The sequence below is a fragment of the Ornithodoros turicata genome, chromosome 2 (assembly GCF_037126465.1).
Source record: "Ornithodoros turicata isolate Travis chromosome 2, ASM3712646v1, whole genome shotgun sequence".
NCBI lineage: Eukaryota > Metazoa > Arthropoda > Arachnida > Ixodida > Argasidae > Ornithodoros > Ornithodoros turicata.
Genome location: NC_088202.1, coordinates 62560474 through 62588229, shown reverse-complemented (window position 1 = coordinate 62588229; position 27756 = coordinate 62560474). Strand labels below are relative to the sequence as shown.

The following is a 27756-nucleotide window of genomic DNA, read 5'->3' as shown; positions in this document are numbered from 1 at the left end:
TGTTAACAGGTACCACAGCCGTCGCAACTTGAAACTGGACGTACAAGTGGAAATTAAACATCCACAGCATGTGAGTGCCCGCCAGGTTTCGGAGTAATACGTATAACATCAAATGGAAATGTATTACACGTTTCTTTATCTCGTGCCTTCAGGTTATGCAGTTATACGAGTAGGGTGACGAACAGCAAACCACAGCCCAGAACCCTTTATCCTGAGGACGTCCGTAATAGTTCCCAATCTCCTATCATAAAACGGATGTCCGTCGCACACCATTGGGAGGATCATAGATGGGATCCCGGGTTGTATATCCGCAGGATGCCTCATGTCAGCCGTTTCAAGGATTGTCCAAGTCACCTTCCTGACGGGATGTTACACGGGTCACTTTAACGGAGCATTTCTTGTGGGAGACAGACGCGAGAGATTTTGTAGCAGTGCGGAAGTTTGACTTTCAGTCGACCAACTGAATGTACCAAACGAAACCAGTAAGAAGCAGACCTCATGTTGATGATGAATCCAAGGAAATTCTTACTTCAATGATGTTTGTGTGTGTAATAGAATGAAACTTAGACAACTCACCATTCTTTTTGCATCAGAAGCGAGCAGGACTCTATAATTCGCGGAAGCTATTAAGACTAGACGTGTATAGTATCTGCTTCCTCTATGGAAGGGAGTTATGGATGTTCAGGTCTCCCTTCAAATCCGCGTACTTACGTGAGGAGATGGGCAGAAGTCCGCTTGTTCTCCTGTTAACGCGGTGTGCCGTGGTGGACCGTGTCTTGGTTGCAAACGGTTGCGGGGTAGTATTGCTCACGGTACTGCTCAATCGAAAGATTTTCCCTAATCCTTTTAAACCTTCGTGGACTTAGTGGTCATATCGACTGTCTCTGCATTTTGTTTCGGTAACATGAAATAGTATACCCCGGTATATGCTCTAGCTCTGCGCAATATCCACGTAGCTCCGCGTTACATCCAGATATTACCAGGGAACGGACGTTCCAGGGAAGGTCCGAACCCTGGCCACACGTACGTCCGCGGAATGTCCCTAGGCGAAAGATTTGTCTCCAACGGAGATTGCACGAGATTGCAATCTCCGCTAGCGGATGACCCATGGAAATCCCCACGACATTTTGTTCCGCCTGAGTAATGTAGCACAGATGTCCAGAAGATATACTTCCATGGATATTTGGGTATCCATTGGAGCTTCGTGTGGATCAAACTTACATCCACTGGATAACGAATTTCACTGATATCTGGATACTTCATTTCATTTATTTTAACCTTAAGTGCCCTGAACTGGGCGTTACATAAGGTGAAGGGTTACATTGCAGTATACGACAGAAAAACAACCGATAATTCAGTGATTTCAGAAAATATCAATGACAAGGGCGACAGAAAGGAACACTAAATAACATAAGCAATATTACGGTTCGGAAGGTACATACTTCACAGGTTTGAAATAGGTGCACTGCTGAACCAAAAGGTTTGTCTCTCGGATACACGTAATTTGACATGGAAGACAGCTCCACAATGTGATCATGTACCGGCGAGGTGAGTGTAAGCACATACAGGTACGCGCGGGTGGGACGGTCACTTTGCAAGAGTGAGTATAACGAGAGGTTTGGCGGCCCGGTGCGACACAATACTTTGGCTGGCTATGTGCTGGACATGTTAGCACCTTAGGATTTTAGCGTAGACTCATTCCGATGAGATATATCAATATGCTTTATTTTTTACTCTATAGTCTATAGTATCGCTTGGTTTGTGGCAGTACAAGATTTATCACAGTACAGCAACACTGTAAGACCAGCATAAGTTCCGCACCCCACTCAGCCGCCTCATGGGCGCTGGGGCTGAGCAGGAAAACACTTATTTGGGACCAGGGTGGAGCATATTCTGAAATGTAGATTTTTGGGGCACGTTCATTAAGTATAGTGGAGCATAAAACGTTTTTGACGGTAACGAGGATGGATGCGTCTTCGCAATTCCGGTGCGTCTGCATCGAGTTAAAGTATACCCAACAACATTCCTGACACCCCTTCCTGTCAAATACTGCGTTTTTAATTCAGGTTATCGTCTCTAATGTCATTACCTGCCGAGTAGAGGTGTGGAACTAATCAATTAATAGTACTTTGCACGGACAGCAGCAGGCGAATGTTCTCATTTGTTCACCATTTATATTTTGCTAAATTAATTGAATTAATTTAACTAAATAAATTTTACTAAATTACTACTAATTTGTCAGAACGAGATTTATTTCATAAACGTTCCACACATCCGTATATCTCTAGAAGACATCCTGGTGACATTCCTGCGACGTTCAATCAGTGGTCCTATCGTGGTCGCTCCCATGCCCCGTCCCCATGATTTGCAGATTGCTTTAAAGATGGCAATCCAAACATCCAGACCGCGATTTCCTGCAGACATACCTTGGACATTTGTTGTTTTCTGGGTAAAATCAAAACACGACTGTCGTTCTGGGATATCCCTTACATTTCATATGGATGTCGGGATATCCAGGACGATAGCGGCCACGATGTCCCTAGGAAATTAAGGGTTTGCCACATACAACAGTTTAAGGCAGCAGTTATGTCTTCTTACATACATAATGTAAAACCCCGAGACTAGGGAACACGAAGGGACAGACAGAACACGAAGTCTCAGTCTTTGAGACTTCGTTTTACATTATGCATCATCTTCACCAGCTCGCTTGCTTCCTAGCCATTTTTTTCAATGCCTTCTTATTTGATTATTTTCTTCTGCCTTCCTGCAAAAACACAGCCATCCCTGCACGCGTACGTTCTGTTTCTCCCTTTCCCTGTGAGCTCTCAGATTACCCGCGAGTGAGGACAGTTTCCACTTGCGGTGTTAAAAGCAATTGGGGGTAGACTGTTCACGGGAAAATACACCGGAACATCCCAAAGCGCCTATGCGTGCCGTGTTCCACATCGACCTGTGAAAAGGCGTACACCTTTTCCAGGCACTTTGGATTTCTGGTTCGTTGGGAAAGGCGTCCACTCTCTCCTCAAATCAGGAATGATATCCCTTTCATTCTGCGCAGTAATTGGCCCTCAATGTGTCATCTCGTAAGGGTCGGTATTCAAATGGAGGAAAATTACGCTAGGTTTTGTGCAGAAGCCAGCCATCAATGAAATTGCATAATAATGAATTCGCATTCTTAGAGAAGTGCAGCGCGTGCAAATGATTGTATTAGCTGGCTTGACGAAGTAAGGCTTTCTTTCTTTGCTTGGGAAGTGTCAGTGTTTTGAAACTATACACTACAGCGTTTCGAAACAAGTGGGGACTACATCGTATCCATATTGTGATCCCATTTCATTTCATTTCATGCAATCTTTTTTGCAGGTTGGGCGTTTGTGGGGAAGCTATGCACACCGGACAAGGTTGCCATCGGGCACGACGACGGAGTTTTCTTTACTGGTACCAGAAATGCCGCTCGCCAGATAGCACGAGTGTAAGCACTTCGACCAGAACGGACTTTGCTTCGTGGCCAATAGCGGAATTGCAAATTGTGGCAGCAGTTCTACACTTAGACGCACATTTATTTTTCTTTAATGTTCGATGCATTGCATTCTAGATCATATCATCTAGACATATAATCTAACAAGCGTGTAGCCGGCGAGTCTGTTACCTCTACACTTGATTACGTACTTAACTCAAGCGGAATATGCAAGTGCTAACAGAGATTATGCATATTGCGTACTTCTTATACGTACTGCGAAAAAGTGTGAATGGCCGCAAAGATGGATTCATCGTCTTTATTTTCTTTATTCTCCAGGATGGGAGCCCACCTAGACGGAGTTGAAAGTGGTGCATACGGCTGCTCTTGGAAGTCAGGCCATCTAATGGGTGACTTTGGGTCTGAGCTGAACCTGTCTCCTACTAGAAATCTCCTGTCAAGCTGCAGCCAACAACTCATAAGACAGACGCTGTCGTAAGTGTTCAAAATTACCAATCCTGAAGTACCATCTATAATCTCATCCTATGGCTAAGGAAATGGCAAATGGTGGAATTAACTAACATTGCTCATTTGAGATAACAAATAGTCATATTACTTTGCAAATAAAGACGAGAACACATCCCAACCCGAAAGTAATATGACAAGAAGAAAATTCGGCGATCTGGTGATACCAAGCAAAAGGAGCAGTGAAACCACTTTCAGGTCTCCTCCAAGCACTGCTTTTATTGATCAACCTCAGGAGCGATCACGAAAGATATCTTTGATCGAACGTTGTCCTTTCACTGCGCAACTCAATAGAGTAGAGGGACCGTCCTTCAATACTCCTTGTGGTCAGAAGATTCCTGTGGAAAGTTCACGTAGGTCGCCCGGATGGCGTCTGGCGACGTATCGGTCCTTCGCGAGGGGACTCGCATCCGCCAGTGTTTGCCGCATATGAAGCTGAGGAAACCGACACACAAAACGCGTGCAAGGTACGTCAAACTTACTACCGAAAGGCTTCCATGCGCTTGATCTCGGTTTTATCGCTACGCCTTGAAATGACACACACAAAAAGGGATTCTCAATACAAGAATCACTCTATCGGCACCCCCAATAAGCCCCGACCTCATAACGTCACGGCGTGATGTCAACGTCGGTTATTTCTTGACATGCTCTCTTGAGGAGGTGGTGTGTTTCTGAGCCGTCCACATCAAAAACCTCTCACGTGCGCAGCTGGGATGTCAGGCTGCTCTTGAAGCGGTCCTCCTATCAATATATCAGCATGTTTTTCCAGGCCGTTAACCGTGACGTTGCCTACCTCTGTGATGCTGACAACGGTGACCCCTTTCACTGCCACCACCAAAACCGCAGATTAATTTACAGTGGCAAATGAGGGCTCATGTCTACATCACGGCAGCGGATCCGGCCACTCTTCCAAGCTCACGCCCCTTAGGGCGTTCCCCATTTTTCGGGACGTAGTTGTGATTTGAATGCACCTTTTCAGAAAAGGGGCAAGGAGCATGCGCGAGATGGTGGTACGCCCTGTCGGAACTCCGACGAACTGATGGTTGGCAAGAGTTCTATTTCTTTATATTGTTCTTGTCGCTGAGGTGGAAATGTTTTCGATGTGTTAAATGTCTGCGGCGTAGTACCATAGAATGACGATCACATGCTCATTTCGAGTCTGTAGCGAAAGGTACAGGAAGGGCAGCAAGTTGGTCTTCTTTCGGTACCCGTGTAAACGACAGAACAACGAGCAGCGTAGTGCCTGGATCGGAGCATCAAACAGGAAAGAGGCGGACGGGACACAATGGCTGCCTTCAAAGAACCACAGAGTTTGCGGACGGCATTTCACGTCAGGCATGTTAGCTGTTACGTTCTTATGAACCTTCGTTTTGAACGATGAAGTGAATGAGCGCGAGACAGCGCAACGGGGTTCCGCGTAAGTAATAATCAGAACGTCCCCGCACAGAAGAGACAATCGATAGAAGAATTGTGTCGTCTCTTCATCCCTGTCTCGGGTTAACCTCCTTGGTCCCCGCACAGGCAAGCCATCCAAGTCACCAGTTCACCCCGACTGCATTCCAAGAGGAGATGCACACACGCCAGCCTCGAAGGCGGCGGCAGATCGCATCATGCGGACGGCTGTCAGAATATGCAAGTCGCTCAATGAGGGTAAGCCCATTGCTTGCGTAACTAATAGGCTTCCGAGCACCTAACCGTCAATCTCCTAAATCTCCCGCATCGCATACCGCAGAGCATGCCCCTGTCAGTAGTGCTACTGTCTCCAGCACAGGACCTTCAATGAGACTACCTGACCCAACAATAGATTCAGCAGAACCGGATATCATGACTACTGTGACGCAAAGTACTTGTACAGATGCAGATGCTGCTGCCATTCTTCTTTCGCTCTCTGAGGAATGTACTGGTTCACCCAAAGGGGACCTGTAACGTACGCAGTGGACGAGCTATTGTTTCTTTTTGTGTGAAGGCATTATTTGCGTCATAGACATGTATGCTGCTTCTTTCAGGGCAAGGATCATCATCTGTTCCTGAACATGATAATGCAGTAACAGGTGCAGGTCTGCACCGGGAAGACGGAGAGAGAACTGAGCACGACATTGTTGTGAATCTCCTCAAAGAAAACACGTTGTTGAAGAAGCGTGTAGCAGAACTGGAGCAGGAAAATAAAGACCTCAGTTACCGGCAACTCCATGTGGACACACTTGACGATCGCAGCTTCGAGTACTACACTGGGCTTGAAGACAGAACACAGTTTGAGAACTCATTTAATCATTTAAAGCCTCATGCCCGTAACATTGTGATTGGTCTTCTGCACGGAAAGGTTTCGATGATGAGCGAGCGAGGCCTAAGAAAACAGAGCTGCATGAGGAACTTTTCATTGTGCTCGTGCGGCTGAGGCTGGGCATGCCCAATCGAGAAATGTAATGAAACTTTTGACTGTCGGAGGGACGTCTGAGTGAAATGTTTACCACGTGGATAATTCTGCTGGATCGGGCACTAAGGGCAGCAACAATAATCCCATCGAGACGTGAGGTTCAACAACACCTGCCTGCTTCGTTTAAGGGCTTTGAAGACACCCGTTTTGTAATAGACTGCACTGAGGTACGCATCCAGAGGCCATCCAGACTCAATGCGCAACGCTTGACATTTTCGTCTTACAAGCACTACAATACCTTCAAAGTGCTTGTCGCTGCCACACCAGATGGCTACCTCTGTTTTGTGTCAGACTTGTGGGGTGGGCAAGCAGGTGACACCAGGGGCGGATCTAGGATTTTTCAGAGGGTGAGGGGGGTCCGCTATGGACAAGTGCCAGGTGCATGCTGGGATTGGCTCATTGAACCCTATGTTTAAGTCTGGAATTGAGGGGGGAGGTCCGGACCCCTGGACCCCCCCCCCCCACCCGGAGATCCGCGCCTGGGTGACACACTCCTTACAGAGCAAAGTAAGTTTTTTCAGCTTTTGCAGCCAGGTGACGCCATCAGGACTGACAAAGGCTTTAAAGTCCATTCACTGCCAGAGTGTGTTAAAGTATCTATGCCATCATTTATGACAACTGCGCAGATGCCTGCCGCAGATGTGTCTTCCACTCGTCGAATAGCCAGCGCACGTATTCATATTGAGAGGGCAATTGGACGCGTAAAAGAATTTCGCATTTTGGACAAGCCATTCCCCATTAATATGACAGGCATTGCACCCCAAATATTCAGAGTATGTTGTTTTCTCAGCAACTTCCAGTCCCACCTAATTGCAAAGACAGGTCCATAACATCCGACCGGGGGGATCCAAAGTCATCACAACTAACACATAACTTTGGAAACATTGTTGTAAATGCATAAACATGCTCATACAGACTGTCAAAACAGAGACCCTGCTGCCTCTTACATGCATGGACCTTGTGTCTACTGATGTGCCATGTGTATTATGCCGAGTAAACTTATAGTTTACACCGGACTCAACCCGATTTAACCAGAATTGGGTTGAATCAGGTGCCGTTCAACCCGATTACACCCGAATTATTGAAGCAAAATGTAACCCCATATTTACCCCCCCCCCCGATTTTGCTGAAAAATAAAACCCGAAAAAATACCCTATTAATAAAACCGTATTTATAGGTTGTGTCATTAGCCCTCTTGCACGTCTTAGGAGTGAGCAATGTAAACATTTTGGCTGTCTGTCATCTCACTCCATTTATGTTCCACCCCTTTTTCTGAGTTTGAGTTCTGAGGCGCATTTTTAGACAGTTAAAGGACATCCCAGTTGCTTCCCATTTCTTTATCATCCTCTTTTCGTATTCAACATCCCCAGTTGCTTTGCATGCTTGCATTGACAAATTTTGGAGAGAAATTGAGAATGTGGAAGGACAACACTGCTTGTACATATGTCACGATAGTGATGTTCGCAAATGCCTGAAATGCAAAATTCCTCGCTTTGATGATTGTTCTTTCCCATAAATAAAGACTGCACTGCTTATGCACACTGCACTGCAGTTGTCTCCGATGTACCCCGCCAATTGCTACCACTTGCACCGCACTATGCATGCAACTATGCGTCGAAGATTGAAAAGACTTGTTCATTGCATGTAAATATATGATTATCATTTAAAGGAATATGCACAAAAGGGTTACGAATATGACATGATATGCGCACTTAGTTTTCAGAAATCACTCTATTCCAAAATTGATTAAAAAAGTAACGCGTTATTTCGACCGGTACTTTCGTAATAAGTTCTATGGCTGAATCAAATTTGTGAAATTACACATACCTTGACCCGCTCTGAGAGATTGGAGCTGGTCGCCTTTGAACGGGAATAGGAGCTTACTCACAAATTACTAGAACAAATTAATTGCTTACTAGTAAAGCAATTCCATGTAATGTGTTACAAGCCTGGCACTTGTGCAGCGAACATGTAATATTTTTCATGTAACGCACAAATAGTGTCAGTTTTCCTTCTACCGCTGTTTGAGAAGTGTTCTGCTCACAATAAAACTGCATATCACGTAAAGAAACACATTACCTAACCCTTCTGATTTTCATTTTCTGTCCGCTAACAGATGACATAACAAAGAACCCCTTCTTTGCTTTCTGATATGGTACATAGCCAGGAAAACATTCATATAGCTTGGCCCCGTTCCTATCACGCATCGTAAGCATTTCGGGCACAAGTGCATGCCTGTAAATACAGAAGACCAGGCAGAACTTCCTCCTCCCAGAATGCTGCATCTGGGTATATTCTTTCAACACTTATTGACCGTGCAAGGCATGATGCACATTGTTCGCTACTCATACAAAGGTCACGTGCAACATTTGTCCATATGACAAAATCACATCAAGGGTATGAAGTGACTGCCAGCTGTCCTTGGACCTGAAAACAACAAGCATGCCCACGTTTGAGGGTAACAGCATCTTTTGTGAGGCTGCTGCAAAAACTACTATCTGCGCATGCATCCTCTGGTGTCCGACCCTTGCGCTTAAAGGGGCATTTAATTTCAACAATCCCAACAGTGTCTCCATACTTTACGACTCGATCAGGAGACGCAGCAAAGAACGGGTACTGTGGTTGAACATGGAGGCCAGTCTCCTCACAATGTATGTCCTCCAAGTGCAAAGTACATATAATAGAACGGTATGCTGTCACTGCCTCCTCTTGGTGCTGCATCCCGTATAACTGTGCCGCACATGAAGGTTGATAACTTGCAGGATACAAGATGCTCCTCAGTAGCCCCTCAAGAATCCGACATTTCACTACACGCCTGAAAATGGATGATGTGAGACGGTCCCTCTTCTGCTTCCTCCATTCAGTGTTCCTTGACTGTCCTTCTGTCGTTTTCACAATAATGGCTACCTGTTCTGGTGACAGACACTTGTTTCCTGAAACACAGAATGAAAAAATGGAATATGTCAGGTGGCCTGGCCCCTCCTCTCATATGTGACACTGAATATAGGTCCTGTCAGGGAGCATCTATTGTACCTTGAATATGTGCTTCAATTAAACAGTGCACTATTTCTGTCACTCCAGAGCGAGGAGCCGCGTTCGATGATTGGCTGAGTTCGACTTGTCGGTGGAGGTGTGGTGGGTGTGTGCACCTGTATCTCCGCAACATCTACCTCGTCACTTCTGTTTCCTGATCTATTGTATCGCAGCCAAAGACAGTCAGGAAACGAAGCCTGGAAACAAATTTGTCAAAAGAACGAATGTACGAAAGCATGTAAATGACAATTACAACATTATAAACAAATGTGTCATTGCAGTTTCATGCTCTTCACTGCACCATCCTCTTCAGCAGCAGTGCAGTGACGGGCAATAATGTCGGCCCAGCTACTGATAGTGCTATTGATAGTGTGTTAAGGACAATTACACATTACTACCGTTGTGTGACATGTGGGGTATCTAAAGAACACGTTCTAACCTGGATACTTCGAGAACGTCCCTCTGTATCGTCTAGAGCTGCCGTCGGACATGGGCTGTAAGACCGTTTCTTCTTTGGACGTGGCGTCGCATTCTCCATGGTGACTTTTCTGAATGTGATGTCCTGGAGGGGAATGGTTGGGCCAACTTTTTTGGCTGCGTGCAAAACGTAAAAATCACAAATCGCTGGCACTCTGACAAAATACAAGCAAGGACGAAATCAAGCTGAAAACCCATATTCCATTTCTGTGATGGAATACTCATATACATTATTCACGAATTTAGAACAAATCTGTCCTGATACAAGTACGATACTAGTTTATTGTGGCAAGTAACGGTTACGTACCATCCGGTGGCACGACCCAAGTACATAGGACGTCCGTGCAGGAAATATTTTCCTGTTCCTGGAGGCTGAACAACAGCCCAGCTACATGTTGGCAGTTTCCAACAAGACTGAAATGTAAGAACGATACGCCTATAACGTTCTCAGTACGTAAACAAAGTTATTGTTTCTGGACCTTGAAACTTCCAAGGGGGCTTCGGAACTAATACATGGGTTGACAGAACGGTGATGAATATGCTCTCAAATTTATTAATGGTCCATATCACTTTCACGTTAAGAAGCGAGAAGAATATCACACAAGCTACGTACCCAACAGTACGTCCGCAGTACCCACCGAGTACGTCGTTTGTAGTCTTGTCAACGGCTGCGTAGACATCATAAAACCCCTTCTTCATTGAAGGCAGACATACCGCCTTGAAGAGACGCACATTACCGCTACTGTCCAGCTCGTTCACAAGTGTGTGACGAACGTAACCTTCCGTATTAAAACGAAATCCCCTCTGCGTTTGTCGGGAACATGGGAGGTCTGTCGAACGCACGTAGCGCAGGATTTGGTCGCTACTTGGGCACAAAGAGGTTCTGATCTTGTTCCACCCTGTGGTGACCGATGAGTACTCGCCAGGAACGAAGTTGCTTCCTGGGGGATCCATGAACTTCACGAACCTAACGTAACGAGACCAAGACGCACAACCGGCACAACCACACGAGCAAAACGAAACCATGTGCTTGCCAACCAGCGCGTTTGCCGTTCGGCGGGGCCACCTATTCCTGAAAACGTGCATTGCGCAATGACACGATACCGGCAAGTAAAAACAACTTCCATGGTCGCTCCCCATTGTCTGCTCGATGAATTAATCAGTATTTCGAACATCCCTTAAATGAGGTACGATCTCCTATCCGCAGCTCTGAGTTACGGGTGCAATAGGTGTAACATTGTTCTTCTACGCTTCGTAATTTTATTTATAAGTTCTTGTTCAGTACTTATGCATCATAACGGGTGTAGCGTTAATACAAAAAAACTCACTTTTTTTCGGATACGGGCGACTAGACGTACCGACATCCAGATACCTCTAGCCATTGTTGCGTCATTTGTATAACTGTAGTACCCCATCAGACGCCAACGCGGAGGTACACATAACGTCGTGTGCTCTAGGTCGGAGAGCAGTCTAGAAGCAGCGAGAACTTACGCGAGTTGGTGATATGGCCTAAAATGTTGGACAGAAAATGTGGGCCCGTGCAATATACTTCTGCGCGTCATTCGTTTGACACGCCTTGTTTTCTACAATGAGGTACAATTGACGATTTTAAAGGGTCTCTGACCAGAACCTGGTCAATGTCTTTGTTTGTATGGATAACGAACCTATATGGCGCCTCCATGTTACAACTAAAACGTTTCGTCTCTGTGAAGCCGCGAACTATTCCAAACAAGGAGCCGAAAAGCGGTTTCGATTTCTGCCCTCAACTCGTGCGATCAGCGCAAAACTCTAGCTATTATGCAGTGGTTTTCCGATGTGTATGACGTCAAACGCCCGCGACGCTTATTGGTGGAAAGTCCACACCGAAAGTTCGGGTGGTTTCCGCAACTTCCGTATTGCTGGTCGCTTTTTCAATATGGACGTGGAAGCACAGCGGAGTCGACAAGTCAGCTTTTCAGCTACCTTTCAGCATCTGAGAGGGACCTGCTACGTGCAGCAGAGTTTGGAGGCCTTGCTTTTGAAATGTTGAGCCGCGAATCGACTTCAGCATGAAGAGGAAGTTCCAACGACAGACTGTTAGATGAGCTTTCAGCATCCATCATGATGAAGCCGATGAACAGTTTGTGTAAATTCCGTGTTTGACGGCGCCGTGTAAAGGGACAAATAAGGAACTGAAATATCACTGATACTCAGTGTGCATGGATTGTCGAGCTTGCCGACATTGTAATAACAGGCAAAAATAAGTCAGGAGAAGCTGAAACTTTGCCGGCGCAATCCAAAAAAAAAAAAAAAAGGAAGGTTCGAAAGCAACGCCACTTTTTTAACCGTAACAGGGAGGAATGCACGTAGCGCGTGTGGAGCTGTAACTTTCTAGCGCACTAGGTCTAACAAGCACTTCGTCCGCGTGGACATGTTCCACATTTCTAGTATACGCCGCTCCTGTTAACGAAGATGTACTCTAACAATATCAAAACGCGCGCATTGGCATTTGGACATTCTAGGTCCAGTATCAAACACACACCGAGAAGGAGCATTACAGCAATATCTACACACACGCGCGCCCACAGACAGACAGACGGAAATCGCACAGTGACTTTTACGGTAGTGCACGTATCACAAATGCTGAAATACCAAATAACAGCTACGAAACACGTAACACAAACGGAGAAACGCCTAAACATCTACTACGATAAAATATGTTCTGCTTTTTGACACGCGTTATTACTTTACGTTGCGTGAGACCCGTAGGATTATCAAATGTGTTCTAGCGTTTGTGCGCACTTGAAAAGTTGAAAACTTATCAATGGATCCATGGTTTATGGGAGTGTGTCCGCACATAATGCGCCAACCTGCCGGGCACAGGAAATGCGAAGTGTTCGCTCTCTCATGTAAGCCAGGCACTCATACTCGTCGATCATGCACATCCATCGATGAGTTTCAGCAAGGTCAACGTCGGGGGATTCATGAACGCTGGCGGTAGACGCCATCTCCAAGAAGCAGGATCGGTTGCGAGTTACTGCGTGTGCGTTCGGTGGCCGTCTGGCACACCAAATTCTGACCACTGTTCGTAGACGAAGCATAAGCAATCAAGCGGCGAAAGATCCAAACCATGTGTAACGGTCGACGGCCACACCGGGACGAGTGTCGCAACCCAAGAAGATGCGTCACAGTTTATGTGTCACGCCCCTGGCGCGCATAATTACCTGTGACACTTTGGTGACCATGATGACACCCACCCGATTGAAAAATCCGACAAGACCCTACCAGAAATTCTAACGGTCCATCAGATTATGTTGATGGGCCCTCAAGCTAGCTTGACGGCCCATTAACAGCTACTAGTGGTTAGAGAACACTGTTAGCGGTCCGACAAATACTGTCCCACAGTCCATCAGGTGGAATTAATGGCGCCACAGGAACGCCTGATGGTACGACAGGGCACCCGACGGTCCGAGAAAGGGTATATATATCTAACAGTCCATCACGTGGACTTAGTGACCAAACAAGAGAAGCCAATGGTCTGTGAGTGAGGCTTGGCGGTCCAACAGTGGTCAGGATTTGGCGTGCTAGACGACCACCGAACGCACACGCAGTAACTCGCGACCGGTACTGCTTCTTGAAGATGGCATGTATAACCAATGAAGCAGCGAAAGATTCAAACCATGTGTCACGGGCAACGGCCACACCCTGACGAGTGTCACAACTCAAGAAGACGCGTCACTTTTCATGTGGCACACCCCTGGAAGGGCGCGCATAGTTACCTGTGAGACTTTGATGCCCCATGTAAACTTGTCTCAGCTTGATGAAAAGCCGAAGTTCCTACTGTGACACTTTTGAGATCATAGCTGTGACACAGACAAAAGTATCACCCGAAATTTGTTTGTCACGAAAGCATCACCGTTTTTAGAGTGTATCTGGCACGTTTCTTTCTTCTTTTTTTTTTTTTCGTGTACAGTCATGTCTCGCTTATCCGGGGTTCAGATATCCGGAAAGCTCGTTATCCGGGCTACATTACCGGCAACCAACCTGCTGCCATTGGATTTTATCTCGGTTATCCGGAATTCGTTATCCGTATCCGGACAGCAACTTCGGGGACCAACCTTCTAGGACTTAGGTCATTCTGATTTCACTTATCCAGAAAAGTGTTAACGTCCTCCGTCCCTCGCATGTGCCGTGTTCACATCTTTCTCGAAAAGGGTTACATCACACTGGGGCATTCTGCCCTGTTTGATTCCCCTTTCTTCAGAGGTCACTCCCTTTTCGTGCGTGCGGACACATGGTAGAGACGGTGACGCTAAGTTCAAGAGATGCCCTGTACCCACCGGGTGCAAGAAATCCACATATGAACGTCAATTCCCAGGCCGTCCGAAAGCATCGCCTGTCTTTTGACCTATGCCAAAGAGGTGTGTAAATAGACAAAAACATGTGCGCAGGACTAACTTTATGCGACGTTACCCTTTTACGAACAGCAGGGTGACGCAGCGGGTGCCGTGGTTATGACCAAACTTCGGTCACGCGCGTGCCTACTAATTTCAAGCAGCTCACTTCGCATGAATTTTTGAAGTAGCTATCTTTTCCCTTGTTTCTTCTTCTGGAGCTATAAAGGGATCTCCCAAAATGTTCATGTTTCCCCGGAAGTTTGCTTGGTTCGGTTATCCAGAAATTCGTTATCCGGACGAAAAGTTAGGACTCCCGAGGTGTCCGGATAATCGAGACATGACTGTATTTGACTGTAATTTGTCGTGCGTCAACTGATTTTCCCTTTAGCCCCAATTAAATGCGGATGTGCGAAAGCGAAAATTGACTTCAATTTGACTGGTCATTGTTTCACTTTTCAGGAAAGTTTCCCGTGATTGCTTAACGAGAAAGTATCGCACAAGTTACAGTGACTACTCAAACAAGCTACCGGGAGAAATAGTTAAGGAAGATGATTTCTGCAAGACAGTATACTCGGGAAGTTCTACTGGGACTTGTTCTGTAAGTCAGTTTTCTCTCAGGAAATCCTGTTATTTCTTTTTTGCCTTTTGTTGGAATTTATGATGACGTGACGATTGTGCTGCGTGGTCTCATTAATATAAAATGAGAATTCTTCAGCAGAATAGGCAATCTGACATTGTAAAACTCGAAGTGCGAAATTAGCAAACTGGTTTACGAAATGTAGACGGGTAGAAATCCAGCGAACCAGTAGAGAAGTACGAAGGGAGTTGCCTCATGACAGGAGCCGCCGATATTTCGAACAGAGACTGTTCTTCTCCTGGGCACCGTCCTCCTCATTGGCATAGTATTTAAAGGGTTAGGTGTGACGTGTTAAAGGTTCATGCGGACTGTGGGTCAACAGACCGGAGGGAAGAAAGGGTACATACAGGCTTTTACGGCCGGAGTGAATGGCCGCTTTGCTAGAGCGAAAGCTCATCACACATGATGACCTCAGATACCTCACCCCATCAAACACTGGCGCGGGTCGTTTCTCGTGGCGTGGGTCGTGCCCAAAATTCACAAGGTACACGCCAACGTGCTCCATACGGCTGGCATCCCCGGCAGGCCAATTGTATCTCTTAACAACACACCAACAGAAAGACTCTCGATATTCCTGGACGACTATTTCAACCAAATTCTGACAACACTGCCATCTTATGTACAAGACACACCACACCTCCTCAGAATAATCAGAGATATAAGCAAACACGCGTACATTTGGTAGGGACACAATACTCGCCACACTAGATGTGACATCAGTGTATACTAACATCCCACACAACGACGGAATCACAGCCCTCTGCAATACCCTTTCTACAACAAACACCAGAAAATACACGGAAACCATCCTCGTTCTAATGGACTTGGTCGTTAAACTGAACTACTTCGACTTCAATGGCGGATACTACCTACAAGTACACGGTACAAGTATGAGCACACCTGTAGCACCCACGTACGCAAATATCTTCATGGGGTTCTTAGGAAACAACATTCTTAGCGCCCTCGCACTAAAACCCACTATGTACCTTCGATACATTGCTGATATACTTATAATACCGGAACACAGGGAACATAGATTTCAAAAATTCGTAGAGCTACTGAACACCGCGCATAGCAGTATGAAGTTGACACCACAACATTCAACTCACTCAGTCAACTTTCTTCACACCACAGTATCACTAGACAACGGCAACTTCACCACAACCCTGTACAAAAAGCGAACTCACAAACAACAGTACCTTCACTTTAAGAGGGATATCACCGAGGAGCCATCTCCGATTCACGATTTTGTCGCATGTAGATGGCGCCACACAAACATCCGGGTCTCATCAAGGTGAAAGCTCTAATCAATCCCCTGTTACGAGTTTCTCCTCCGCGGGATTGTGTAGTTCCATAAACACGTGTGACCTCCTTGACTATTGAGGTGCAGGGATCTCCCGTCATGTGTGGGTTGCCAAGGTCAACTGAGCTAAAGGAAAAAGACAGGTCCGACCAAGGCGAATTCTTCTTCATTGTCTCTTTGTGCACTGCATCTCCTGACTTCTGGGGTTGATGTTATCTTAGCTTTCCTAAGCTTTCCATGTCTGAGTTCTTCGACACCAGCACGCAAAGTCGAAGTGTTGCGTTTCGTTCGCCGCGCTTATTTCTTTAAAATTATATTGACTTGCTGATGTTTCTTTTGCTGGGAGCTGCAAAACATTTCGCAGATAGAAGCTAGGCTTTCGTAAAGCCATGTGCTGTATATTCACAGAAAAAGTGTGGTGCATTGATTGATTGATTGATTACATTACCATATAGAATTTCTCCAATCTGCAAAACACACACGCAAGCGAACCTATGCTTGATTAACGATGAAAGAAGAAAGTCACTGAAAAGGTTAGCCAGCTGTAGGACTCGAACCCACATCTTGGTTCTTTCATGTCTATGCTTGATGTTTACGAGTCTCATACCATTTTTTATTTCTCCTTTATTTGAAACGGTCGCAATCGAGCAGGGGGACACAAATAGGCGACAAAATACTTTTGTTTAGAACTTCTACTACAATGTCATACCTTCGTCCTATTCGATGTCTGACTTATGGGTGACGGAATAAATGGTCCTAGAATATGAACCCACAGAAGAAAAAGAAAAGGCCATGGCAGTAAAAGAGTCGCAGTCGGTAAATATGTGAGCGATATCGTTGGATGAGTTCTTGTCCGATGAGCGATTGTCGGCGCCCTGGTGAACTTCATTCCGATAGAAATTAATTCGCAGGGGCACTACATGCGAAACGAATTGTTAATAGCGGTATTCGAAACGAATATGCGAAATTTTTCTTCTTTTTTTTTGTTAGGTTTTTCAGCTGAAGTGGGGAGACCACTGGTTCATATCTTTGTCATTCACGAACAGCACAGCGGAATAGAACAGTGCGGAACAATCACGCATACCAGTAGGACACATATTGAAAAAAAAAAGATGACCCCAAGCTGGGAGCAACCTCTACATTTTCTGGGCACCTTTTTCATTGGTAGGGAAATATCTGAAATGGGATAGCGATATGTGCGCGTAAGCTACCCGAAATCTGCGGGTGCTACGAAGATAATTTCGCCATGGTACAACGAAAAATATTGAATTAACAGCCATATAAAACCTTAGTTCAACGTTGTTTATAGTATGCATCTGCAGTCTTTTTCGATTTTCGGTTTCGGTGAATCTGCGTTTGATGAAACGTTCATTCGACGAAATGGCGTTCGATGAAACGGTGCTCCATGAAATGTCCAGGAACGAGTTCATATCTCCATTCTTATAAAATACATTTCTATATTTTGTGTGTGTGCGTTTGCTGTAACTTGCGCACTCAACTACTTCTGACCTACGAAAATTAGCAATTTGACGGTGGTCTGAGGTCAAAAGAATTGCTACACTGTTTCTAACGCTACAACGTAGAAAACGTTCTGCACATCCCCCCGCTTCTCCAGAGAAACTGAGGCAGGGCACAAAATCAAGTTGTCCTTTCATGTCTTCCCTTCACTTCTCGACCTGTTCCCGGACCATTCGGACGTTCTGTCATGAAGGGCGCTTTGATCGCCAGCAGCCAGTTGAATTTTTTGGGCAGGGACAGGATGTTCATAGATATTTCTGTGAATATCCTGACCTTTAGCTACCCTGGAGCGACTGCGGCTCGTCTGACGCAAAAAATCCGCAAAGTTCTTCTACAGCACCTTGATTTAATTCCGGGGATCTTTTGTCAATACGATACTGAACTTATCCACACCCGGGGCAACTGGAACTGGTATAATACAAAAAGTTTGCGTGGGCGGGTTCCCCCCCCCCCCCCAAAAAAAAAGATCCGAAAAAGAAAAGAAAAAAAAAGAAAAGTGGGGGTACTGTTTGCGTGGGAGGAAAGTGGAGCGGACAATTGCTCACCAGACATTTACTCACCGATCGTCCAACGTCCTGCTGCATTTTACGTATATCTTGCAAATGTGACGTAAAAATGGTAGCCGCGTTCTTTTATAAAAGGAAGTACTACAGCGTAGTGAGCGAAATGGCGCATTACATTCTGTATTCGTACCAATGAAATGAATCGCATATCATGAGGCTCCGATTTCACGCTCACTGTACATGGGTGTCGTTGGATGTAGTTCACAACTCAACCTGGATACTAATATTTTCCTATATAGTATTCTCGAGCTTTTGGTCAGATAAAGGTTTTTCAGTTGTCTTCTCATACGTCAATTGTAGATTAACCGTATCATTAGCAGAAGCGGAGTTGTAAGGGCAATGAAACAATTGAATAAGTGTGTGTACAGCTTCTATTATCCATAGAACATCGACAGAGACTGACATCGTCTGACCAACAGATGAAAAATACTAGCTTCCAGCGAACGATCGCTAGCGAACTAGTGCAGCGAGTCATATCGATTTTATGTTGAACGCTGAATCAAATGTAGATTTCATTAATCCATTGACACGTGAAATAAGAAGAAGAAGAAAAGAAACAAGAACCTACGTCTCCCAATTTCAACAAATCGGAAGATCGAATGGTACCCCTCGGTCGGCTTTGATGTGCTTCATCGGCGATCTGCAACTACGCCCCTGCATTTTTGTCTTTGCAGTACTCTCGGGCAGACTTGTGCGTAACTCCTTACTAGTAATTGCGTTAGTCGTAACCAATTACTTTTTGAGGTATTTTTAGAGCAATCAGTTACTTTACTGTGAAATTAAGTTTTCGAGTAATCAGTTAGTTTACTGTGAAAGTAATTTTTCCAGTAATCAATGACTTTACCGAGTAATCGATTACCCAGTAATTGGTTACTTTTCTGGCAGAGATTAACTTGTCTTTCTGATGTTCTGCACCAAGTCAAGCCCGTCAGCCTTAGTTGGGCCGTTCTTCTTTCTTAGTGACTCTAGTTCTACTATAGCAAGCGGAGGTCATTGTAATAACGTTCTGGAACCTCAGGGTCTCTCTCCCTAATCCCTTCCTACACCAGAGGTGTGGTACATGAAGCTTTTGGGGTTTAGTGAGTCATGAGGAAGTTCCACCGGGTCAATGGCTTCCGGGGCCATAAATACAGTTGCCGTACAGATCTACCTCTTCTACGCGTTTGTGTTTTTTGCTGTTCTTCAGCTGTTCCGCTGTTGAACAGCTTTTTCTTTTCCTTTTCTTTCTTTCTTTTCTTCTTTTTTTTCTTGAGGCACACAAGGACGGCTATAATTTGCGTGAATGTAGAGTAACGACCGGAGTAACGCGTTACTTTTCTACTCGTTACTCAATCACATTTGGAGTCGAGTAATTGGTAACGGTAATCAATTAGCTTTTGCGTAGAAGTAACGGTAACGGTAATCAATTACTTTTGTGGAGTAACGGGCACAAGACTGCTTGAGGGGCCATTTTTTGTCAACCATTTTTTCCTACACCCGTACGCATGGTATCCACCACATGCGAAATCATTATTCAACATGAAACGGACGTGATCTTTAAATTTCCTTATCAACTTAGCTTATCTTGCTACAATTTACCTAGACGTTTCGTGTCCTCCGTTGCTTTCCATGCTGGAGCAGCGCTGACATTATTTTATGCCCTCTAGTCTAACGTGTGCAGCTTCGACATTATTGAAATGTTTCTCCCTGGTTTTCTTTTAAATAATCAATCAATCAATTATTGAAATGTGTTCGGTTTGCGATTAGGAATTCGAACGTTGAATTGCATGTTTGATGCGGAATTCAAACAGAATATACGACTACTCGCTTCGGTTGACCTCTTTTTTCCCCCTTTTTCTTTAATTCATCTTCATATCCCCCCCCCCCGTGTTTATTCACACTGTGGCAAAAAGCCGACGTCCAAAGTGAACAAGCACACGCGCATCAATATTGGATGTCCCTCAGGGGACATTTTTTTGTGCACATTTCATCCAGCTGATAATTTTTTCGGTGGCATTTTGATTTTTTGGGGGTGGGGGCATTTTTTCCTAAACCCCTGCACCGGAGCAACTAATAACAAAAGCAGTGACGATTTTCATACTCAGTGCAATTAAAAACTTGTATGCTTTGAAAGACAGCACCATATAAAAGTAGGATACATGGTCCTTTCACCGAAAAATTGGCGGCCACTTTGCACAGAAAACAAACAAGGGTGATCGACATAGCTGCAGACTTGCCTGCCTGCCGATCAGGTCGGAAAGACCCTAGGCAGGGAACAGACTGGGAGATTGCGACACACATACTATCTCCAACAATCCCAAACAGCAGACGCTTTTGTCATTCCCTTACCTAATCTCCCAAAAAGAGCTGTTTCAAAGACTTCATCAGAGGGAATGGAACCTTTCAGGAAAGGGAATCTAGGATAGGGTGTTGAATTTACGCTGCAGTGTGGCGGAGGGATTCTTTGTACCCCTTTAGCCCGCGATATGGCGCCACAGGGAGGCGCAAAATGCAGCGCGTTACCAACCTTCACATTTTATCATATATCGAGAGAACAGATAATCGGATGTGGATGATCCTCGTGTTAAAATGCTCTAGAAAGATTTTTGCTTTGCCGCTCCAGGAAAATTTCCGCATAGGTCTCTTAGTTTTTTTATCAGAGCGTGTCAAAGCTTGAGTATCCAATTTTGGTAATTTTTTGTACTTCAATAACGCGTTTAGAAAAATGTCTTGAGAAAAGCAATATTTTTTCCTGAAGCGACAAAGCGCATTTCCGAATGCTATCCAACAAGACCAGCCTCGTGAAAATCGGTTCATCATTTACCGAAAGAGACTGCAAAGTTTGTCCCATAGAAAATACATGGGGCCGCCGGAGGTGGTATCCCCTCTTAAGAGTCACCACCCGCACCACTGTAAGGTTGGAATCCGTAATGGGCAGAGTGTAAGACTGCGCAGAATTTGTTCAAACGGCACAGGTTATGCTGAGAAGCTTGACGAACTCCGCAGCACACTCGCCCAAAGGGACTACCCAGACCCCTCCTAACCGAATTCCGTCGCAAGGCACTCACACTCGATCGAAACGAGGTTCTGGAACACCGAAATGACCCTGACGCGTGCCAAATAAGCTTCATCACAAGATATGCACATCCAAACATCAAAGCCATTCTACGGAAACACGAGCCCCTCCTCCAAAGCAGTGACCGAATTAGCAATATATTCACCTATCCAATGCAGGTGATCCCCCCCCCCCCATACCGACGCACAAAAAACCTAGCATTTCCCTTCTATCCCCTTTATCATCTGTTATGCTCTGCAAGCCACTACTTTTTGCTTCTTTATTGCATGCCACAACTTTGTATTACGAATATATATCTTAGAAAGAAAAAAAAAAGCTTTGCTCGCTCTGGAATTTTCCCCACGTAACCGCTAATCTGCTTATCTTTCGGAATGCTCGCCAATTCCTGCCTGTTGTCCCGTTTCGTCCCCGTGTTCGTGAGCCTCCCATTTCTGTAACCGGTCTGGAGCCAAGATCATTTCATTCACACAATCCTCTCCACACTCTAACAAAGCGGCCATTCACTCCAGCCGTAAAAGCCTGTACGTACCCTATGTTCCCTCGGGCTAACGACCCACAATTCGCATGAACCTTTAGCACGTCACACCTAACCCTTTAAATACTACGCCAATGATGAGGACGGTGCACACATGAAGAACAGTCTCTGTTCGATATATCGGCGGCTTCTGTCCTGAGGCAACTCCCTTCGTGATTTACGAAATTATTTTTTGAATACCAGTTCGAAATAAGAAGCGCACGATGAAGCCCTGCACACTAAGCCAATTCCAATAATCTGATTCTGCTGTTGAAGGTACAAATAGTTCTCCCAGTGAACCAGTGCGCCATTTGCTTACTTCTTGCAAAAAGAGGGAGCTGTTCGTATTAAATGACTAGCATTATGTATTAGTAGTATTAGTTAGCATTGTGTATTAGATTAGTATTAAATGATCGTTATGGGTAGTCATAAAGCACTATATGACAGTTTGAAGCAGCGGTAGTCCCATAAAATTGATTCATAACACATATCATGAAAATAGTCATGAATGTTGTAGAAAATAATGCAGGATCTCAGAAGATGACTCGATTCGGAGTTGAAAGACCATAAGCCTAATGCCAGGTGAACGTTTTATGTGTGCATCACGCTACAGTTGATCAAAAGAAGAAGAAGGAAGAAAAACCCAAACAAAAAAAGGTCCGTGACGAAAGTTCACCAGCAAAAGTTCCACCATCATCTTCGTTCACTTCCGTTTTCTCTTTGTTGCCTTCAAGCAAGCATATTTGCAACAAACGTCATAATGACCGTCTGCGGTCATAAAACACTGTATGACCCTCTCAGAAGCAGCAGTAGTCCCATAAAACCAATTCATGGCTCATATCATGAAAATAGTCATGAAATATCATGACAAAAAGCGGTCATAAAACACCACATGGCACTGCAAAAACCTGGGGTTGTTGGATCAGTAGTCATGAAGTCGTGATACATTGGCGTAACCATGAAAGTCTCAGTCATGACAATTTCCATGAAGAAATAAGTATGAAATACATCTACACGTGTTGCTCGGGTTAACTTGGGTAGCGCATGGATTAATTTGGTTGACCGCTCGATTAAATTGGGTAGCGCTTGGATTCAATTGAGTGACCAATGGATTAAAATGAGCGGGACACCATGTAGTCATCTGTAGTCATCTTTCACCACTTATACAATAAATTTATACATTACCCCCCACACAGAAAAACAAATGAACATGTGATGTGGCTGATGCCGGCCAGCTGGCTCAAACGTCAAAGCTTGCGCGTTGCAGGGAACTTTCCAAATGCAGTTCAGTGTAACACAATTACTTTTTAGAATAATTATAATCGTAATTGAATTACAATACCAAGTCATTAACTGTAACCGAAATTTAATTACTTTTGTGAACCTGTAAATGTAATCGTAATTCAATTACTGTGGAACAATAATTCTTACAGGTGATGATGATATTGGCGAAAAATAAAAGGGAAAGATTGAATTCGCTCTATAACTACTCTACTTAGTATTTAATGACTCATTTGGTAAGTGGTGACTTATGCTTTGGTACATGATGACTGATTTTGTGTTCAGTGCACTTGTAAATTGTATATTGTTATCTTTCCTCCCGGTACTTATCGTATCACCAATAAATAAATAAATAAAACATAATTTTAGCCCTGCAGCAATGGCAGCATTGAACCATTGGGATTGTCGGTAGGACCAAGCGCCTCTATTTTCGACAAAGCCTTGTACACAGTTATGGTTCTCACGCTCGGCACATCGCGATAGTGTGTATATTCCAGCGAATTCGGATTGGGTTGCGGACAGTTCTGATTGACGATATAGAACCCTACATATTTTGATCTTTACTTTTACTTCTACAGACCTGGAAGCATCTCATGCGTGGTAGAGGAATACCAGAACAGTGCGGATTAGTATGTTGCACAAAGAAATACTGGATCGGCGTATATGACTTCAGTATGCGAGAGTATCCTGCGTTCGATGGAAAAGCCTGTGGGAAAAACAAGGTGCGTTCCATTTTTCTGACGACATTGCTCCCAGCAGGAAGTCAAATCGAACGCGATACCTTTCTATTAGGTATAATTGGCAATCAGGCACATGCTTGTGCTCTATGCTTTGGGAAATGCACAATCGCGCAAATATTCCAACACTCTGGTTGCACGTCTCATTTCTATCTGCAAAGTCTTGTTAGGGTCGATTCACACACTCTAAACCCAGTGACGGATGCGTGCCATCTGATGATGTGGTACATTTTTTTAAAGAAAATGAGAGATGACTTCAGGAGGCCAACGGTACCTGCGAAATCTGTAGGTACTCGGTGCCCCCTGAAGCAACTAGTATGACATCCCTGCTGACGACAGAGCCACAGTGTACCGGACGTATTGAAGGATTACTCGTACCCCCTAATTGAAGTGACACATTCTGCCTCTCGAGCTTCCCAAAAGAAAGATGGCCTCCACTACGCTTTGCTAATATTAAAAAAAGAAAGAAAGAAAATGCATCAATGACATCGAGCTTGTAACACTAAAATTTATTAGTGTGCACATACCTTTAAATTGGCATCCAGTAGACCATCGTTTGCTTAATGAAAAGCATACACGGTTCACTAACTCCGACTCACATATATGGAGCACATGTTGCACGGACACACAACGCATCCGATGCACCAGGCAGTCCTTGAAACATCGAACACGCGCTCCCCGAAACTTCGAACAGCAGTCACCGCAAAGCTCAATCAAGACCACACTTGACGAGCACAACAGTTCCTCAAACGAAATGGCCGACGCACGATTGTCCAAGGAAGAGATACCAGGCACACCTCGATTTGAGAGGCAGTTGCAATTTTGCACACGTATGTGTAACCGTTGAGACAGGGAACTACCTGCAAAGAAACCGAAGTCTTCCAACGTGAATGCTGGAACAGTACACCATTGTAACTCACGTCCTTGCAATCGATACGTCCAGCTGTCATCTAGAATGAAAGAATAAAATTAGCCTCACTTGTAATGTATACCGTCGCTTCACTCATGCTAGCCTGTGGTGGACCGTGGACAATGAGGAAGATGGCCACGCGCCTGGAACACCGGCCTCAGTTCCACCGGCGCGGCCATGGAGATAGGCCACCCGCATCGCCTCTCCGTGGCATACCATCATCGCCGGTCGGGACTGATGTAGAGGGGCACTACCTCATCCAGATTTCGTGACCCGAACGATAAACACCAAGTTCGGCGTAATTCGGCCTCTTCAAACGTCCCACATTTTGCAAGAGCTTCACCGGCATGGTGCTGAGCACCCCATCCTGGAAGCCTCCCAACCCAACGACGCCCTGCGTTCACGCAACGACCCGACCATTCAACTGCGTCTCGACTCCTTCGAACCGGCTCATTCACACGTCACGATCTGGTCACATTTCCAAAGGCTTCCTCTGCTCGGCAAGACCACAGCTGTACTGCAGCGCCATATTGCAAAGCACATTCCTCCGGCACACACGCGATTCACAGCTGCATACGCCTTCACTCCTGCCGCACCTCAGCAATTTTCACTGCACCCCGGCGCTTTTCACTGCCGGCCGCCACACTCGAGCCTCGCGCTCACCGCCGGTCGCGGCAGCCGACGCCACGACGCGTTTCATCCGGCGTCTCGGCATCTCACCGCGGCCCGCACAGCCTTGTCCCACTTACCTAACTTGGAACTCTCATAGCTTCGGCTCCCGTGCCGGTCGCGGTATCCCAAGACCACGACACCGACAATGCCCCACTCCTCCCCGCTCGTCTCTGCCTGATGGATCGTTGTTCCCGTTTGTCACCATCTATGATTGTTCGCCAACGTAAGCCGTACCATGCACCTGTTCAACCGTGCACGTCCCCCATGGTCGCCCTCACTGTCCTCCTATGAACTCGTGGGTTTATCGCCGCTTCGCGTCTGAGGGGGGGGGGGTGATGTGGCGGACCGTGGACAACGACGAAGATGGCCACGCGCCTGGAGCGCCGGCCTCCGTTTCACCGGCGGAGCCATGGAGATAGGCCACCGTCATCGCCTCTCCGTGGCATACCATGATCGCTGGTCGGGACTCATGTAGAGGGACACCACCATGGAGGAAGGAAACACAGGAGCGGCCCTTCGAACTTTTTGCCATTGGGACGGGCGTGCCAGCTTCGCACTGCATTCCGGGATGCTCCTGTCTACCATGTGACCGCTCACGTGACCCCAAGAGCATGCGCAGGCCAGCTCCCAAAGCAGATGACAGGAGTCGTGATTGCCTTGCAATTCAGATATCTGCATTGTGATGAACGCCACGCGTCCAGCTTTATTTGTGTGTGTTCGGAGGTTTACTCTTGGTTTACCCTTCTACTACAAGACCGGTCAGGGTCTGCAGGACAACCACGCAGGACTAGAAACATCATTCGCGGCAGCGATGTTTGTGTGACGACGTGCCGCGTTTTGTGTGTTTGTTGCTGAAGTGGTAAAGCATGCCAGTAATCAAATTTGTACAACGATGGAGGAAATCAATCGAATCTGCAGCTGCAGCACAGCGCCAGCTTGCAAAGGAACGACTCAAGATGACTCTCTCACAGAGAGGGGTTCGAAACAACCGGTCAAGTACGTGCTTACGAAGGAAACGTTATTCCCGTGACAAAGCTGCTTTCTGTTGAACGACAGCCGCAACCGCGGTAAGAACACGTTAACAAAACGTTGTTTCCGCAGTGATGCTCACATTTTAAGAGTAAGTGACTTTGGAAAAGCATAAAAACACGAAAAGCAGCGCGAGCAACAAAGCGTTGCCAAACCGAAACTTTAGAGAGGATCACGTGGTGGACAGGAAGTAATGGCGCTTTTGACAGGAGCGACCGCCAGAGGGGTCCCACGGAAATCTGCTCTAAACGGCCGCTCCTGTGTTTCCTTCCTCCATGGACACCACCTCCTCTACAAGCCGTCCCTCTCCTGCCGCCATTTGCAATGCGTCCACCAACGTCTGCAGCAGAACATACTTCGAGGGTTAAATACAAGTAAAACGTCGGCGTCGCACGATGCATCACCAGTTAGGTTGACCTACCTCTCTTGTATTTAAGCAAACATCAAACCTAGCTAAAGCATGGTTTTCATCCTTGTCAACGGCGAGGTTGCAGCGCAGATTACGCGCGGGAAGGCGTGAAAGCAGGGAAAGCACTGCGGAAGAATACGCGAAGCCACGTCACTCCTCACCCGCGGAGCAACGTAGTACGCTCCAACAAAGGCACACATATTCAGCTGGCACACGAATTCTCGAACAAGCAAACGAGTGCACAGCCCATGAGGTACACATATTATTCAGTGGGCACATAAATTATTCAACAGACGCAAGGCCGTTACATGCCGATATGACGGCTGTGTACATGCTGAAATTTGTCGATGGGGAGCCCTGTGCTGTACTATTTGAAAACTGTTACGGCTATATGTACCGGCTGTACTTTCTGGGGGAATTTTTTGAACCTGCACGTGTCCGTCGCAGGATTTACAGTGGACAGTTCAACGGTTCCACCACATGAAGTTGCAGGACGTAGGCTCTTTTCACGCGGTGAGCGAATGGGTTCCCACTTCATGGTGTTGAGCGAAATAGCGAGACGGTGCTAAAAAACGTCGTCATCACTCTCCCTATTATTTTTTCTTTACCATCACCAACATCAACGTCGTCACCGTCTTCTCCCTCCAATCATACGAGAGCGAGAACTGAAAAGACGATTGCCATTTTGCAATGACGCATTCAAGAACACATTCTCGTGAAATAGTTAACATGAACCGCCGGGAAAGCCTCCATACTGCTAGCGTCGTCCTACCCGCATCCGCAGGGCTCCGGAGTTTACGACAAGACAGTGACGTCACCACAGCCATCC

General features: G+C 45.8%; 2 protein-coding genes across 3 annotated transcripts in view; both read left to right on the top strand.

Annotated features, from left to right (window-relative positions):
• Window positions 1-27756, top strand: part of LOC135383615 (A disintegrin and metalloproteinase with thrombospondin motifs like) — a 60074-nt gene that overhangs the window by 30349 nt on the left and 1969 nt on the right. The window contains exons 7-10 of the mRNA XM_064613006.1: window positions 3361-3469; window positions 3794-3949; window positions 14759-14897; window positions 23749-23892. Of these exons, the coding sequence (XP_064469076.1) occupies window positions 3361-3469; window positions 3794-3949; window positions 14759-14897; window positions 23749-23892 (548 nt within the window). The remainder of the gene's footprint in view (window positions 1-3360; window positions 3470-3793; window positions 3950-14758; window positions 14898-23748; window positions 23893-27756) is intronic.
• LOC135383614 (uncharacterized) lies at window positions 5301-6724 on the top strand. Of its 2 annotated transcripts, none has more exons than XR_010419969.1 (3): window positions 5301-5629; window positions 5712-5906; window positions 5986-6724. XR_010419969.1 is itself a non-coding variant. In XM_064613005.1 (3 exons), exons 1-3 carry the CDS (start codon window positions 5590-5592, stop codon window positions 6372-6374), a joined length of 540 nt encoding a protein of 179 aa, XP_064469075.1. In that variant the 5' UTR covers window positions 5301-5589; the 3' UTR covers window positions 6375-6724. The 2 variants fall into 2 exon arrangements, 1 of the variants encoding a protein (XP_064469075.1); XM_064613005.1 differs by having other exon boundaries at window positions 5712-5822.

Coding starts and splice junctions, on each gene's coding strand:
- LOC135383614 (XM_064613005.1), top strand. CDS start 5,590: ATGCGGACGGCTGTCAGAATATGCAAGTCGCTCAATGAGG. Junction 5,630..5,711: donor ATGCAAGTCGCTCAATGAGG/GTAAGCCCATTG, acceptor CGCATACCGCAG/AGCATGCCCCTGTCAGTAGT. Junction 5,823..5,985: donor CATGACTACTGTGACGCAAA/GTACTTGTACAG, acceptor TGCTTCTTTCAG/GGCAAGGATCATCATCTGTT.